The sequence below is a fragment of the Scyliorhinus torazame genome, chromosome 12 (genome assembly GCF_047496885.1).
Source record: "Scyliorhinus torazame isolate Kashiwa2021f chromosome 12, sScyTor2.1, whole genome shotgun sequence".
Taxonomy (NCBI): Eukaryota; Metazoa; Chordata; class Chondrichthyes; order Carcharhiniformes; family Scyliorhinidae; genus Scyliorhinus; species Scyliorhinus torazame.
The window spans coordinates 41,130,352-41,146,654 of NC_092718.1; the positions used below are offsets into that span (position 1 = coordinate 41,130,352).

Genomic DNA, 16,303 nt, shown 5'->3' on the forward strand with positions numbered 1-16,303 from the left:
GAGTCTGCACGTTCTCCTCGTGTCTGCGTGGGTTTCCTCCAGGTACTCCGGTTTCCTCCCACAATCCCAAGACGTGCAGGTTAGGTGGATTGGCCATGATAAATTGCCCTTAGTGACCAAACAAGGTTAGGAGGGGTTATTGGGTTACGGGGATAGGGTGGAAGTGAGGGCTTAAATGGATCGGTGCAGACTCGATGGGCTGAATGCCCTCCTTCTGCACTGTATATTCTATGTTCTATGTTCTCCACTGCGGCCGCCACCCCAGCAGTGTTGGCCTTGATGCGATGCCGGCACCATCTCCTGCGCCTGTAGCCTCTGGGACTCCTCCAATCGACTTTGGACCTGCTGGAGGGTTGCTGACATCCCCCTCTGAATATCACGGCCGCACCCTATCATCTGCATCAGCTCCGGGTAAACTTGGTCCAGATGCTCAGCAGCATCTGGTGTTACACAGAATAATTTATAGGGTTGATGAAATATGGAAATGGGCGAGGAGTACATAATTTTACATAAAGAATTTAAAATTTTAATCCCACACATTCAATTTTACACAACATTTGTCTCAATTGACATGGTTTTATCCTCTAAGTCAGTAAGTCATGGATTCCAATCTGCATTCCAGGGCTTGAACACATATTTTAGGGCTCACACGTCAATAATAATAATCTTTATTAGTGTCACAAGTAGGCTTACATTAACACTGTAATGAAGTTACTGTGAAAAGCCCCTAATCGCCACACTCCGGCACCAATTGCACACTAAAGTAATGTTGCACTGTTACAGATGTGGTAGTTTTCGCCAGCTGTGGCTCAGTTGGCAGCCGTACCTCTGAATTACAAGACACTAGGTTCTCTCGGACTTGAACACAAAAATCAAAGTTGACACTCCAGAACGGTTCTGGGGGAGTACTGCACTGTCAGAGGTGCCGTATTTCAGAGGAGATGTTAAGCTGAGGTCCCGCCTGCCTGTAAACGATCCTATGGTACTATTATGAAGGAGAATTATCCCTGGGGTCCTGGCCAATATTTCCCCCTCAATCAATATCACAAAAACAGATGATCTGGTCACTATCACATTGCTGTATGTAGGAGCTTGTTAAGCATCAACTACCGCATTTCCTGAAACAGTGAGCACATCATTAGCTGTGAAGTGCTCTAAGATGTCCTGCGGTGGTAAAAAGCAATACATAAATGCAAATCTTTCTCTTCATGTGAAACTAGAGGCCCTTGTCTGACTGCTCAAGTGGATACAAAAGATTGTGTAAAGAGTAGTAGGGTTTTGTCAGGGGTGCCTGCTCTATGTTTATTGACATCAACACCAATGTGGATTAATGGTCAATTATCACATTGCCATTTTGGGGTTTTATTGTTCTTAAACTGTTTGTTGCTTGGCTACAAAACATATACTTCAAAGAAAGTAATTAATTGGTTGGAGGATGGGACACATATGAGTTTGTGTATATGGTCTAAAGGTAAGTCCTCTCCTCAAACTTCTGCTTTAGTTGTATCTGCATTACAGGTGAATATCTGTATTCCGCCAACATTTATATGTTCAACTGAGAAAGGAGCTGCACTCCGAAAGCTAGTGATTCGAAACAAACCTGTTGGACTTTAACCTGGTGTTGTAAGACTTCCAACATTTATATAGGTAGTGCTAGCTAAACTGGGCATGGCCTGCAGAGATGGTAGTCCCGATAATGAAAACTTAGAAATGGAAACAATCCAAAGATGGGTCTTGAGGATTTCTGGGGCTGTGACTACTTCCTTTGGTGGCTTGTTCAACTGTGGGATTGTCTAGAGGCAGCACGGTGGTGCAATGGTTAGCACTGTTGTCTCACGACGCCAAGGACCCAGGTTCGATCCCGGCCCCTGGTCACTGTCCGTGTGGTGTTTGCACATTCTCCCCGTGTCTGCGTGGGTCTCATCCCCACAACCCAAAGATGTGCAGGGTAGATGGATTGGCCATGCTAAATTGCCCCTTAATTGGAAAAAGTAATTGGGTACTCAAAAAATAATTATTTATTTAAAAAGGTTATGGGATTGACCTTGGGAAGAAAGATTGTTGATACACTGTCTTGGAAACAAATGGTCTTCTCAATGTGTTTGGATGGCTACTTTGTGTTTTGCATTTGCTGGAGGGCACCAGGTAATTTAGTCAATTCCCACCAGTCCATTCCATATTTTACAAAATATGGTCAGTCTGCTCTTCTCCCTCCTTTGCTGTCGTGATTCCCATTTCAAATCTTTGATCAAGGACGTGACACTGGCTTATTTCCCTTTTTTTTTTACATTTAGAATACCCAATTCTTTTCTTTCCAATTAAGGGGCAACTTAGCACAGCCAATTCACCTAACCTGCACATCTACTGGTGTATTTCCTATACGATTCGTGCAGCACATCTTTGGGATCAGCTTAATCTTAGAATCATAAAATTTACAGGGCAGGAGGCCATTCAGCCCATCGGGTCTGCACCAGCCCTTGGGAAAAAGCACCCTACTTAAGCCCACACCTCCACCATATTCCCTTAACCCCACTTAAACTTTCGGACACGAAGGGGCCATTTAGCATGGCCAATCCACCTAACCAGCACATCTTTGGACTTTGGGTGGAAACAGGAGGACCCGGAGAAAACCCCAGGCAAACACGGGGACAAAGTGCAAACTCCACACAGTCACCCAAGGCCGGAATTTAACCCAGGTCCCTGGAGCGGTGAGGTAGCAGTGCTAACCACTGTGCCACAGGCACAGGGCAAAGTGCAAACTCCACAGTAACCCAAGGTCGGAATTGAACCCGGGTCCCTAGAGCTGTGAGGTAGCAGAGCTAACCACTATGCCCCCTCCCCTATAAGAGTCCCACACAAAACTTGCATACCCCCCCGGGGGGTTGGGCAAACAAAGGTTCGATAACCTACAACCTCTGATATTTCTATTTCAATACCAAATTCTTCCTCAGGAATCCCCAAACCCTGCCTGGATATTCTGGGCTCAATATGGGATCCCCATTGAAGCCTGTCTTTAAGGTGCGCCCAGGTAAGGCTGTGCATCTGTATCCGGGGGCGTGTGTTTTATACTGAAACGTGCATCCGTGAACGACGCAGTTTGATTTTGTCTTCAATATACTTCTGCCACCGAGCCGCTTGTCGAGACTCACCTCAAGGCGTTGCGAAGGAACCCTAACGACAGGACTGTGTGTGGGTCCCGGCCAATCAGAGCGGCTCTTATTGATCGGGCGGGCGGCGTTTCCAGGACAACGGTCGTTGCTTTGGGCTGGGGAGGGAGGGGGGAGAAATCGGCCTGTTTTGTACCTGGGGAAATTATAATTTTATAAAACACGGTTCACCCTGTCGCTGTAAAAGATGGTAAGTGCTGCGGGAGGGGTTTCCCGCCGTTGTGCGCGCTCTCTGCTCCTGGACCCGCCACCGCTTGCTGGCTGTCGGCTGGAGTTCCTTTAATTTCCAGTGCATGGCCCAACAGTTTGGCTTATCAACGTTGGTGCTTTAACCCGTGTACTTTAAATATCTGCTCCGCTCGGCAGGCAGCCAGTGCCCCCTGGCGCCACTCGGCCCTGCAGAGTGACAAGACTCGGGTAGAACCCGCGCAGGGCCCAACATCTTTTTCCCAGTAGCTGTTGGGAACAGCAGTCCTGAGGCTATTGTCCAACCCCCCACCAAGTCAAACAAGGGTATGAACCAAGGAACTTATAAAACTCAACTACTGCTCTTTGGGTAAAACTCACCCCCCCCCCCCAAGTCAAACAAGGGTTTGAACCAAGGGACTTATAAAACTCAACTACTGCTCTTTGGGTAAAACTCGCATTTATTGAGGGAGCTAGTGTTGAGGGACATTTGTGCGGCATCACACTCTGTGGCATTTCTTGATTAATAAGGGGATCAGGGGTTATGGGGAGGAGGCAGGAGAATGGGGATGAGAAAATATCAGCCATGATTGAATGGAGGACCAGACTCGATGGGCCGAGTGGCCTAATTCTGCTCCTATGTCTTGTGGTCTTATCACCGTTAAATCCTGCTCTCAAAAGTCATTTTTGTATTTGCCATGCCATTTCATTTTCATGATGTGGAGATGCCAGCGTTGGACTGGGGTGGACACAGTAAGAAGTCTTACAACAGGTTAAAGTCCAACAGGTTTATTTGGAATCACTAGCTTTCGGAGCGTGGCTCCTTCATCAAGCGACTCACCTGATGAAGGAGCTGCCCTCCAAAAGCTTGTGATTCCAAATAAACCTGTTGGACTTTAACCTGGTGATGTAAGATTTAATTTTCAAAAAGTGTTGCCGCGAAGGGAGGAGATATTTTAGGAAGGGGGTGACCAACAGAAGTGGATTTTAAAGAGGAGGAGTTGTGAGGGTTTCGCTAGGAAACTCCCGAACAGGCGCCGGAATGTGGCGACTAGGGGCTTTTCACAGTAACTTCATTTGAAGCCTACTTGTGACAATAAGCGATTTTCATTTCATTTCATTTCACAGGAAGCCACTCGATCTGTCTTTGTCTCAATGTTCCAATAATAATCTTCATGGCTTTTCAGAGGTAGACATTTACCACGTTTGTGTGATGGCTTCTGAGCTTGGTTGAGCCACAGTACTTGTGTTGGGTAGACCATGAGGAGTGAAGCAGTGTATAGCTTGTTGGCTCTGCTGTCCTAGGTAATACTGGCCAGTTTTGCATGAGAATCACACTTATTTTAACCTTGGCTCCAGTATTCTGGAGGTGTTGCTGACAGGTCAATGTATGGTCAAGAGTGATGCCAAGATATTTTGGATCATTGGTGAGTGATCAGTCACAGAACTGGACATTACGTTTTCCTGTGCTTCCTGACGGGAAGTTCTTCCCTTCCTCCTCGAAGAACACCATCGGCTGACAGCTAATGAAGCACTCCCATTGACACAGAATCTCAAAAAGAAACCCAGGCACTTGTCTGAAATCCCCTAGTCCCTAGTGGAACACAATTCCTGGTGGCATCACAATCATTCACAATGTGTAATGGATTGCTAACCTCAACATCAAATTATAACTGCTCCCCAGCTATACAAATTAAAAGGAGTCCTTATACTTGGTGACAGTTTTACAATAATGACTCCTCGTCACTGATTTCCCTCACCAAGGCAGGGTTTTTAAGTTGGGGTCACAATCTTGCACTGTATGGGTAACAGTAGCAACGGGGGCATTCCTTGCAAACACCTTGTTCAACACCATCCTTTACTTCAGTTATCAAACCACTTGCCTGCAGACCAACCTTACTTCAAAGTTTTCCAATCCTTTAATTAATTATTTTTTTTCTAAATTTAGAGTACCCAATTATTTTTTCCAATTAAGGGGCAATTTAGCGTGGCCGATCCACCTGCCTGCACATCAGTTTTGGGTTGTGGGGGTGAAACCCATGCAGATATGGGGAGAATGTGCAAACTTCACGTGAACAGTGACCCGAGGCTGGGATCAAACCTGGGTCCTCGGTGCCGTGAGGCAGCAGTGCTAGCCACTGTGCTGCCCTCCTATCTTTTAATTGCTTTTTAATCTGCTTCAGCATTGGATTAAAAAAAAAAAAATTCTTAAAGTTTTTTAACACAATCTTTCTCCCTTACAAACAATAACCCCCCCCCCCCCACCCCGTAACAAAAAAACAAACGAGAAATCGCGCAGTGCAAGATATTTTCATGGCAAAATGATATATTTACACAGCTTTGTACACTGGCTCTCACCCGTACGTGCCAGTTTCCCCAACCCTTCATGTTATCCCTTGCTCATCCACCCTTCCAGGCAGTCCCCCCTCTCTCCCCCCCCTCCCCCCCCCATCCCAGGATGCCCCCCCCCCCCCCAAGGTTGCTGCTGCTGCTGACCAACCTTCCTCTAACGCTCCGCGAGATAGTCTAGGAACGGTTGCCACCGCCTGTAAAACCCCTGCGCAGACCCTCTCAAGGCGAACTTAATCCTCTCCAACTTTATGAACCCAGCCATATCATTTATCCTGGCCTCCAGGCTGGGGGGCTTCGCCTCCTTCTACATTAGCAAGATCCTTCGCCGGGCTACTAGGGACGCAAAGGCCAGAATGCCGGCGTCTTTCGCCTCCTGCACTCCCGGTTCGTCCACTACTCCAAATATTGCTAGCCCCCAGCTTGGCTTGACCCGGACTTTCACCACCTGAGATATTGCTCCCGCCACTCCTCTCCAGAACCCCTCCAGTGCCGGGCATGACCAAAACATATGGACATGGTTTGCCGGGCTCCCTGAGCACCTTCCACATCTGTCCTCTACCCCAAAGAACCTACTCAACCCCGCCCCCGTCAAGTGCGCTCTGTGGACCACCTTAAATTGTATCAGGCTGAGCCTGGCACACGGGGAGGAGGACTTAACCCTACCTAGGGCATCAGCCCACAGACCTTCCTCGATCTCCTCCCCCAGCTCCTCCTCCCATTTACCCTTTAACTCTTCTACCAGCGCTTCCCCCTCTTCTTTCAACTCCTGGTGTATTTCCGACACCTTGCCCTCCCCGACCCATACACCCAAGATCACCCTATCTTGAACTTCTTGTGCCGGGAGCAACGGGAATTCCCTCGCCTGTCGCCTCACAAAAGCCCTCACCTGCATATATCTAAAGGCATTTCCCGGGGGTCTGCTTCAGCATTGGTAAAGACTGCAAACAGACTAGATGGTTTTTGAGGCTCTGTAAGACTTCTAGGGTATTTGTCCCCTAATTTTGAAACTTTATTTGGTCCATTTATATTTCACTTCTTGTGATGTTCCACAGCCAGCACTGATGTGCTTTCTGAATACATGCTAGTCTGCCCTTGGACCTGTAATTGATTATGAAAATGGTCGAATGTCAGAATATTAACACATCCCATTCTGGTGGGATTTGCACAAGTTCTTGGCTTTACGAATCAACTTGCAGACAAATAACAGATCCAAATGACTTGTAGGCTGTTTCAGCTTGTGAGCAATGTTTGCTTGGGGGGATCCAGAATTATTTTTTCTTATTTCTGTATGCAGCTCGGCAAAAGTAGATGCAAAGCATCTTTATGTCAAGAACTTGTACAACAATTCAATTCTCATTGGTCTGGAGAACTGTTGGAATTGCATATACAATTCAAATAAATTTTGAAATCTGTCACTCCGGCTGCATTTTGGAAGAGGGAATTATTATTGCTAAACATGTGCCAATGTCTTAAAATGTTAATTTTCTTCTTTATAATTAACAGGCTACTTATTGCCCCACTAAATTTGCGAGGAAACCGAATATAATGTTGACTGATGATGTTGACGATGACTCAGAGTTTGCACAATTTCTTAAAAAATTGGAAAAAGAGAACTCTATACTCGCCAGAATGAGATCTGATGAAATGGCACCAGGGAAGCGTTTTCAAAGGATATTACGGGATATAGAACATGAGAAAATGATGGACGAAGCAATTGTAAAGGTAAATAAATTACTTGAGCTCTTACTTCAATATTTTATTATATATTGGTTATTGTTTAATTGTTTTTGATTTGTAAGCACTGCATGCATCATCTCAAATAAGGTCTCCTAATTTTTTAAGTTCAATTAAAGTGGAAGATTTCACTTTTTAAATATTCGGGCATTTACCATTGTTGTTCTGGCTTTAACATAGCAGAAATCAGCCTGGTACATTTAAACACATTTACATTCTTGAGTAACTCAGACTTACCAAATATACAAAAGCAAAAGGAATACTGAGCTGAGAAGGACAAGTTAGGAGGGTGATTAAAATGGCTCTTGCTGTTTTGAGGGTTAGAGAGCAAAGAGATTTTGGAAAGGAGCTTCAGACAGTGGGACCAGGTATTTAAGCTTTGCCACCAAAGGGGCAAAAGGAGGCTAATGCGTAGGAATGAAAGGAACAGGATGTTCTGGAGGGCTTATTGTCCTGGAGCAATTGTAAAAATAGGTGGGTCAAAGCTGTGAAGGGATGACTTCTAAGATGACAAAGATTTTAAATGTAATGTGTAGGTCAGCAAGAATGGGGCTGATGGAATCATGAGCAGGACACGATACATGCAGCCACATTTTGTACAATCTGGATTTTATAGATGGTAGTAGATGGGAATCAGAAATAAGTGGTCTATATGATGGACCACAGTTTGTGATCAAGCATAGGACAAATATTGCATATTTTCTCACTGTAGGTCCATCAGTCTGCTGGAGTGTCTACATCTGCCAACAATGAGCAACATCAGCTTGATGGCTGAACTATTGAAATCTAGAACTTGAGAAAAATGTTAAGAAGTTCGTAATCGCAAGATTAAGAGCTTCTCTAGCCTCCATGTCTTAAAGACATCCTAGAGTCCTAAGCCCAACCATTGTCAGCTATTTCATCAATGACCTTCCTTCCATTATAAGATCAGAAGTGAGGATGGTCGCTGATGATTGCTCAGTGTTCAGTACCATTCGGGACTCCACTGATATTGAAGCAGTCCATGCCCATATGCAACAACATTCAGGCTGGGCTGATGAGTGGTAAAGTATCATACACTCCACACATGGACCAGGAAATTATCATCTCCAAAAAGACAGAATCTAACCATCTCCCCATGACATTCAACGGCATTTTCATCACCTAATCCCCAGCACCAACATCCTAGGGGTTATCATTGACCAGAAACTTAACTGGACTAGTCATATAAATACTGTGGCTACAAGAGCAAGTCAGAGGCTGAGAGTTTTGAAGTGAGTAACTCAACTTCTGACTTTCCAAAGTCTGTCCACAACCTACAGGCGCCAGTCAAGAATGTAATTGAATACACTCAACTTTCTTGAAAAATTGCTCCAATAAAACTCAAGAAGATCAACGCCATCTAGGAGAAAGCAGCCTACTTATTGCCACTCCCATCCATCACTGATACACAGTGGCAGCAGTGTGTATCATCTACAAGCTGCACGGTAACAGCTCACCAAGACCCCTTCAACAGCACCTTCTAAACTCACGACTGCTATCACCTGCAGGACAAGGGCTGCAGATGCACCATCATCTTCAAGTTCCCCTCCAAGCCTCGTACACCATCCCGACTTGAAAGTATATCGTCATTCCTTCACAGTCACAGGATCAAAATCCTGAAACTCCCTTCCCAACAGCACTGTGGGTGGTCTTGCACCAAATGAACTGCTACAGTTCAAAAAGGCAGCTCACCATTACTTCAAAAGCACCTAGGAATGGACAACAAATACTGATGTTACATGCTGACCTCGCATTCCATGGAAAAAAAATTGACACAGACAATTCACCTCTTTGGGTGCAGGAAATAAGTTTCCCAGTAAGGCAGAGTCCTGTTTTTCACTGGACCTTATTGGGGAGAATTTTCTTTTGGGTTCTTGTAGTCTCCTTCTATAGCCCAGACGAAGGGATGGCTGAACTCCTAGAGAATCATATACATGGTTGTTTTTAGACATTTAAGCTGATCTGCCAAAGTTATGATGGAAAATGGGGGAGACATTCTTGGAAGATCCTGTTTTCTTTAAAAACAATAAAAGTGAATGATTTCAGTTTTAATTTGAATCCAATTTCTTCAGATTTATCATTGTTTTGAGTTCAGTTTCAGGCTTTCAGAAATTTTATCATTCAGGTGGTCAACATTTAAGATTTGCTTACTTATTGTAGAGACACTGCAACTATACTTGAAATGTCAACATTTATTTTCCAAAAATATATTTTATTCATAAAGTGTAATGTCAACCTTGAACAATCACGTTAAGTGCAAAACAATTCTGTTTCCACCCAAACTGTATGTTTGTTACTTCCTTTACAATTACAGTCAATATTTATGATGTTCTTTACAAGTCAAACATATAGCCCAAGGAGTATTTCACAGTTTCCAGCTCCTCAGTGTACAATGGCTTAAGGGCCTTAGACAGTGGCCTTTCCCCGTTGCATCTCATAGAATTTGAATCATAGAATTTACAGTGCAGAAGGAGGCCATTCGACCCATCGAGTCTGCATCGACCATTGGAAAGAGCACCCACTTAACCCCATCCCCATAACCCAGTAACCCACCTAACCGTTTTGGATACTTAAGGGCAATTTATCATGGCCTGTCCACCTAACCTGCACATCTTTGGACTGTGGGAGGAAACCAGAGCACCCGGAGGAAACCCACGCAGACACGGGGAGAACGTGCAGACTCCGCACAGACAGTAACCCAAGCCGGGAATCGAACCTGGGACCCTGGCGCTGTGAAGCAACAGTGTTAACCTTTTGTGGTAACTGTCCCAAGCTTCAGTATATCCCCCAGCACATAGTCCTGGATGGCAAGGTGGAACAGTGTTTAGCACTGCTATCTCACAGTGCCAGGGACACTTATTCAATTCAGGCCTTTCGGTGACTGTCTGTGTGGAGTTTGTACGTTCTCCCCATGTCTGCGTGGGTTTCCTTCAGGTGCCCCGGTTTCCACCCACAGTCCAAAGATGTGCAGATTAGGTTGATTGACCATGCTAAATTGCTTCTTTGTGTCCAAAGGTTACATTACAGGGTTGCAGGGGCGTTAGGGTGCTCTTTCGAAGGGTGCATGCAGACATGATGGGCCGCATAGCCTCTTTCTACACTGTAGGGATTCTAGGGACTTTGCAATTGCCACAATGCAACAATTAGTCGTAGACAACTCTTTGCACTGGAAGAGCGGCAGGTTTTGGGCAGACCAAAGAGCATCTTTCACCATGTTGATGTTCGTGTAGCCGCAGTTGAGGTTTATCTTGGTGTGCATCCTTGGGAACATCATAGAGCACAGAATTTTGTGTCATGGAATTGCTTGGCACGAACCTCAAGAAAAATCACTTTAAGGTGGTGGACAATTAAACCATTAACTGAATAAGGAGGCTCCACAAATATTCCCATCCTCAATGATGGTGAAGTCTAGCACATCAGTGCAAAAGACAAGGCTGAGGCATTTTCAACCACCTTCAGCCAGAAGTGCCAAGTGGGTGATCCGTTTCTGACTCCTCCTAAGGTCCACAGCATCATAGATACTAGTCTTCAGTTAATTTGATTCACTCCACACAATATCAATGAACAGCTGAAGGCATAGGATACTCTATAGGCTATGAGGCTGTGGCTGTTCAAAGTTCCTAAAGGAGATTGATTCTATAGTGTTCAGATGAAGAGTGATCTCCGGAGAGGTTTGGTTATGAACTTGACAATATCCTTTCAAGTGGTTGGCATTAACCTTTTTAAGGTGTGGTTGCTGGAGAAGGTCCCTAAAATGGAGGAGCTGATGTAGTTACAGCATTAGTTGCCTTTGTGAAAAGAAAAGAAAAACTAATTTATTTCATTGCAGTTTTTAAATTTATTGGTTGAGTTTTTAATAATTGCACTTCCACATAACTTTGAATTATCTTGGCTGCTGTGAAAAATCCCCAGCATCCCGGAAGAGGAAGGAAACAACTTTTTTGATTATGTCTCCATTGTATTGACTCAACATAAAATATGCTGCTTCTTTCTCATACTCCTACAGTGATTGGCTAAATTCTACTCACCCTTTGGTTCAGCATCGGTTGAGAGGAGGACTGTGGAGCATAAACCTGGATCTATTAGCTGAACAGTCTATTTCTGTGCTGCAAATGCTTTATAATACTCACTGCAAGGCAAAGGTTACACAACCATGGCTATTTGAAAAAAAACAACTTTATTTTAGCTTCAAAACCTCACAATGGTGGATTTTGGAAATAGCCAGATAAAAGAAAATACCCAAATGTTGGTCACGCATGTATGGTACAGCAATCCCTAGACACGGGAAGGAGGATAATTACAATATAAATAATACAAATTTTAATTTAGTTTTGAGGTTGCTTTAGTTCTGATAGGAGGAGATTGGTGCTACCTTGCTCACGGTTGTGTGCTGGGAAATTTCTAGCAAATAACTCAGAAGATGAATAATTTAATTGCTCATAGAAGGCACACTATAAAATGTTTCAATTTAACTTGTTAATATTCAATAAAACAAAATGTAGTTCAAGTGCATACATGTAGAAAATTAAATTGCATTGGTCATTGGGAACGTGCTTTTGAAGAACCTATTTATATTGGTTAATATTTGTGATTCCCAGGCTTTATTGTGCCTGACCATTTCTCTGTAATAGGCAGAAAAAAGAAAATTACTGAAGGCAAAACAACTAGAACAAGAGGAGCGAATTGCCAAGGAACTGGAAAGAATAAAGTATGAAAAGTTAAAAGATGAAAAAATGAGACAGCAAGTCAGAGAAAACAGGTAAAGTAAATAAATGTAAAATTTATACGTTGTCTCATCACATTATAGAAAGGTTGTTCACTGTTATGAAGACTGAGGTAATCCTAAAGGAGGGAATAGATATGCTTTTTAAATGAATGACCAGAAACATTTTGCAGTTAAAGAGATTGAAGCAACTGGGTTGCTGCTGCTAAGGGGAAGGGGGAGCTATTGCGGGATGGGAGGGCGCCGTCGGGGGGATAAGCGGGTGCGTGGGAACCGGGTGAGGAGCTGGTCTAAAAAAGGGGATGGCTAGCCGACGAGGGGGGGGTGGTAAAGAGCCCCCCAACCCGGTTGATCACATGGAACGTGAGAGGGTTGAATGGGCCGATTAAGAGGGCAAGGGTACTTGCGCACCTAAAGAAGCTAAAGGCAGACGTGGTCATGCTTCAGGAGACGCACCTGAAACTGGCGGATCAGGTCAGATTAAGAAAAGGATGGGTGGGCCAGGTATTCCACTCGGGCTTGGATGCGAAAAATAGAGGGGTGGCAATACTGGTGGGGAAACGGGTATTGTTTGAGGCGAAGACCATAGTGGCGGACAGTGGGGGTAGATACGTGATGGTGAGTGGCAGATTGCAAGGTGAGGCGGTGGTGCTGGTGAATGTATATGCCCCGAACTGGGATGACGCGAACTTTATGAACCGTATGTTGGGGCGCATCCCGGACCTGGAGATGGGAAAGTTGGTAATGGGGGGGGACTTCAACACGGTGCTGGACCCAGGGCTGGACCGGTCCAGATCTAGGACCGGGAGGAGGCCGGCAGCGGCTATGGAGCAGATGGGAGGAGTGGATCCCTGGAGATTTACTAGGCCAAGGAGTAAAGAGTTTTCCTTCTTCTCCCATGTCCACAAAGTGTACTCCCGGATAGACTTCTTTGTCCTGGGAAGGGCGCTGATCCCGAAGGTGGCAGGAACGGAGTATTCGGCTATAGCCATTTCAGATCATGCCCCACATTGGGTAGATCTGGAAGTAGGAGAGGAAAAGGAACAGCACCCACTCTGGAGATTAGATATGGGACTGTTGGCGGACAAGGGGGTATGTGTAAGGGTGTGGGGATGTATTGAAAGGTACCTTGAGATTAATGATGACGGAGAGGTCCAGGTGGGAGTGGTCTGGGAGGCGCTGAAGGCGGTGGTTAGAGGGGAACTGATCTCCATAAGGGCCCATAAGGGGAAACAAGAGGGTAAAGAAAGGGAGAGATTGTTGAGGGAGATTTTGAGGGTGGATAGGCAATATGCGGGGGCTCCATATGAAGGGCTATACAGGGAAAGACGAAGATTGCACACGGACTTTGACTTGTTGACCACGGGTAAGGCGGAGGCACAATGGAGGAAGGCACAGGGAGTGCAGTATGAATATGGAGAGAAGGCGAGCCGGCTGCTGGCCCAACAACTTAGGAAGAGGGGGGCGGCGAGAGAGATCGGAGGGGTTCGGGACGAGGAGGGAAAGGTGGAACGGGGAGCGGAGAGGGTGAACGGGGTGTTTAAGGTATTTTACGAGAGGCTATATAAGGCTCAACCCCCGGAAGGGAAAGAGGGAATGATGCGTTTCCTAGACCAGCTGGAGTTCCCGAAGGTTGAGGAACAGGAGATGACAGGACTGGGAGCGCAGATTGAGGTGGAGGAGGTGGTAAAAGGAATTGGGAACATGCAGGCAGGGAAGGCCCCGGGACCGGATGGGTTCCCGGTGGAGTTCTATAGGAAATACGTGGACCTGCTGGCCCCACTTCTGACTAGAACCTTTAATGAGGCTAGGGAAAGGGGGACACTACCCCCGACGATGTCGGAGGCGACGATATCGCTGATCTTGAAAAGAGACAAAGACCCGCTGCAGTGCGGGTCATACAGGCCTATTTCCCTCTTGAACGTAGATGCCAAGCTTTTGGCCAAGGTGATGGCGACGAGGATAGAGGACTGTGTCCCGGGGGTGGTGCATGATGATCAAACGGGGTTTGTTAAAGGGAGACAATTGAATGCTAATATACGGAGGTTGTTGGGGGTGATGATGATGCCCCCACCGGAGTGGGAGGCGGAGATAGTGGTGGCGATGGATGCAGAGAAAGCATTTGATAGAGTGGAGTGGGACTACCTGTGGGAAGTACTGAGGAGATTTGGATTTGGAGAGGGGTTCATTAGATGGGTTCAGCTCCTATACAGGGCCCCGGTGGCAAGTGTGATTACAAATAGGTAACGATCGGACCACTTCCGACTATATAGGGGTACAAGACAGGGATGTCCCCTGTCCCCGTTACTGTTTGCGTTGGCAATTGAGCCACTGGCCATAGCGCTGAGGGGCTCTAGGAAGTGGAGGGGGGTACTTAGAGGAGGAGAAGAGCATCGGGTGTCATTATACGCGGATGATTTGTTGTTGTATGTCGCGGACCCAGTGGAGGGGATGCCTGAGATAATGCAGACAGTCAGGGAGTTTGGAGAATTTTCAGGATATAAATTGAATATGGGGAAGAGTGAACTGTTTGTGATGCACCCCGGGGAACAGGGCAGGGGAATAGATGATTTACCGTTGAGGAGGGTAACAAGGGATTTCCGGTATTTCGGGATCCAGGTGGCCAGGAACTGGGGAACCTTGCATAAGCTTAACTTGGCACGACTGGTAGAGCAGATGGAAGAGGACTTTAGGAGGTGGGACATGGCGCCCCTGTCATTGGCGGGCAGGGTGCAGGCGGTTAAAATGGTGGTCCTTCCGAGGTTTCTTTTTGTGTTTCAGTGCCTCCCTGTACTGATTACAAAGGCCTTTTTTAAGAAGGTGGACAAGAGTATTATGAGCTTTGTGTGGGCTGGAAAGACCCCAAGAGTAAAGAGGGGGTTCCTGCAGCGCAGTAGGGACAGAGGGGGACTGGCACTGCCGAGTCTAAGTGATTATTATTGGGCCGCCAACATGTCAATGATATGTAAGTGGATGAGGGAAGGGGAAGGAGCGGCGTGGAAAAGACTGGAGATGGCGTCCTGTAGGGGAACTAGCCTAAAAGCACTGGCAACGGCGCCTTTACCGTTCTCCCCGAAAAAATACACCACAAACCCAGTGGTGGTGGCAACTCTGAAAATTTGGGGGCAGTGGAGCGACATAAGGGAGTGACGGGTGCCTCAGTGTGGTCCCCGATAAGGAACAACCATAGGTTCGTCCCGGGAAAGATAGATGGGGGATTTAAATCTTGGCAGCGAGCAGGAATTGCGAAATTGAAGGACTTGTTCTTCGACGGGACGTTCGCGAGTCTGGGAGCACTGACAGAAAAATATGGGTTGCCACCTGGGAATGCATTTCGCTATATGCAAGTGAGGGCATTTGTGAGGCAACAGGTGAGGGAATTTCCGCAGCTCCCGGCGCAAGAGATCCAGGACAGAGTGATTTCGGGGGCATGGGTGGGTGATGGTAGGGTGTCAGATATATATAGGGAAATGAGAGACGAGGGGGAGACGATGGTAGAGGAGCTGAAGGGAAAATGGGAGGAGGAGCTGGGGGAAGAGATTGAGGAGGGGCTGTGGGCAGATGCCCTAAGTAGGGTAAACTCTTCGTCCTCGTGTGCCAGGCTCAGCCTGATACAATTCAAGGTTCTACACAGGGCGCATATGACTGGAGCAAGGCTGAGTAGATTTCTTGGAGTGGAGGATAGGTGCGGGAGATGCGCGGGAAGCCCGGCGAACCACACCCACATGTTTTTGTCATGTCCGGTATTTCATGGGTTCTGGGTGGGTGTGGCAAAAGTGATTTCAAAGGTGGTGGGGGTCCGGGTCGAACCAGGCTGGGGGTTGGCTATATTTGGGGTTGCAGATGAGCCGGGAGTGCAGGAGGCGAGAGAGGCCGATGTTTTGGCCTTTGCGTCCCTAGTAGCCCGGCGAAGAATTCTACTTATGTGGAAAGAAGGTAAGCCCCCGGGTGTGGAGGCCTGGATCAATGACATGGCAGGGTTCATAAAATTGGAGCGGATAAAGTACGCACTAAGAGGTTCGGCTCAAGGGTTCACCAGGCGGTGGCAACCGTTCCTCGACTATCTCGCAGAGCGATAAGGGAAAATAGGAAAGGTAGCAGCAGCAGCCCGGGGGGGGGG

General features: G+C 46.5%; 1 protein-coding gene across 2 annotated transcripts in view; it reads left to right on the forward strand.

Moving 5' to 3' along the window:
* Nucleotides 1–3,007: 3,007 nt before the first annotated feature.
* Nucleotides 3,008–16,303, forward strand: part of mns1 (meiosis-specific nuclear structural 1) — a 34,469-nt gene continuing 21,173 nt past the window's right edge. Inside the window, exons 1-3 of one of the 2 annotated variants that reach the window (XM_072470744.1) lie at nt 3,008–3,028; nt 7,209–7,427; nt 12,092–12,219. In XM_072470744.1, the coding sequence (XP_072326845.1) occupies nt 7,251–7,427; nt 12,092–12,219 (305 nt within the window). In that variant the 5' untranslated portion in view covers nt 3,008–3,028; nt 7,209–7,250. Of the gene's footprint in view, nt 3,029–3,115; nt 3,358–7,208; nt 7,428–12,091; nt 12,220–16,303 lie in introns of those variants that run through there. The other variant, XM_072470743.1, reaches the window with a different exon arrangement.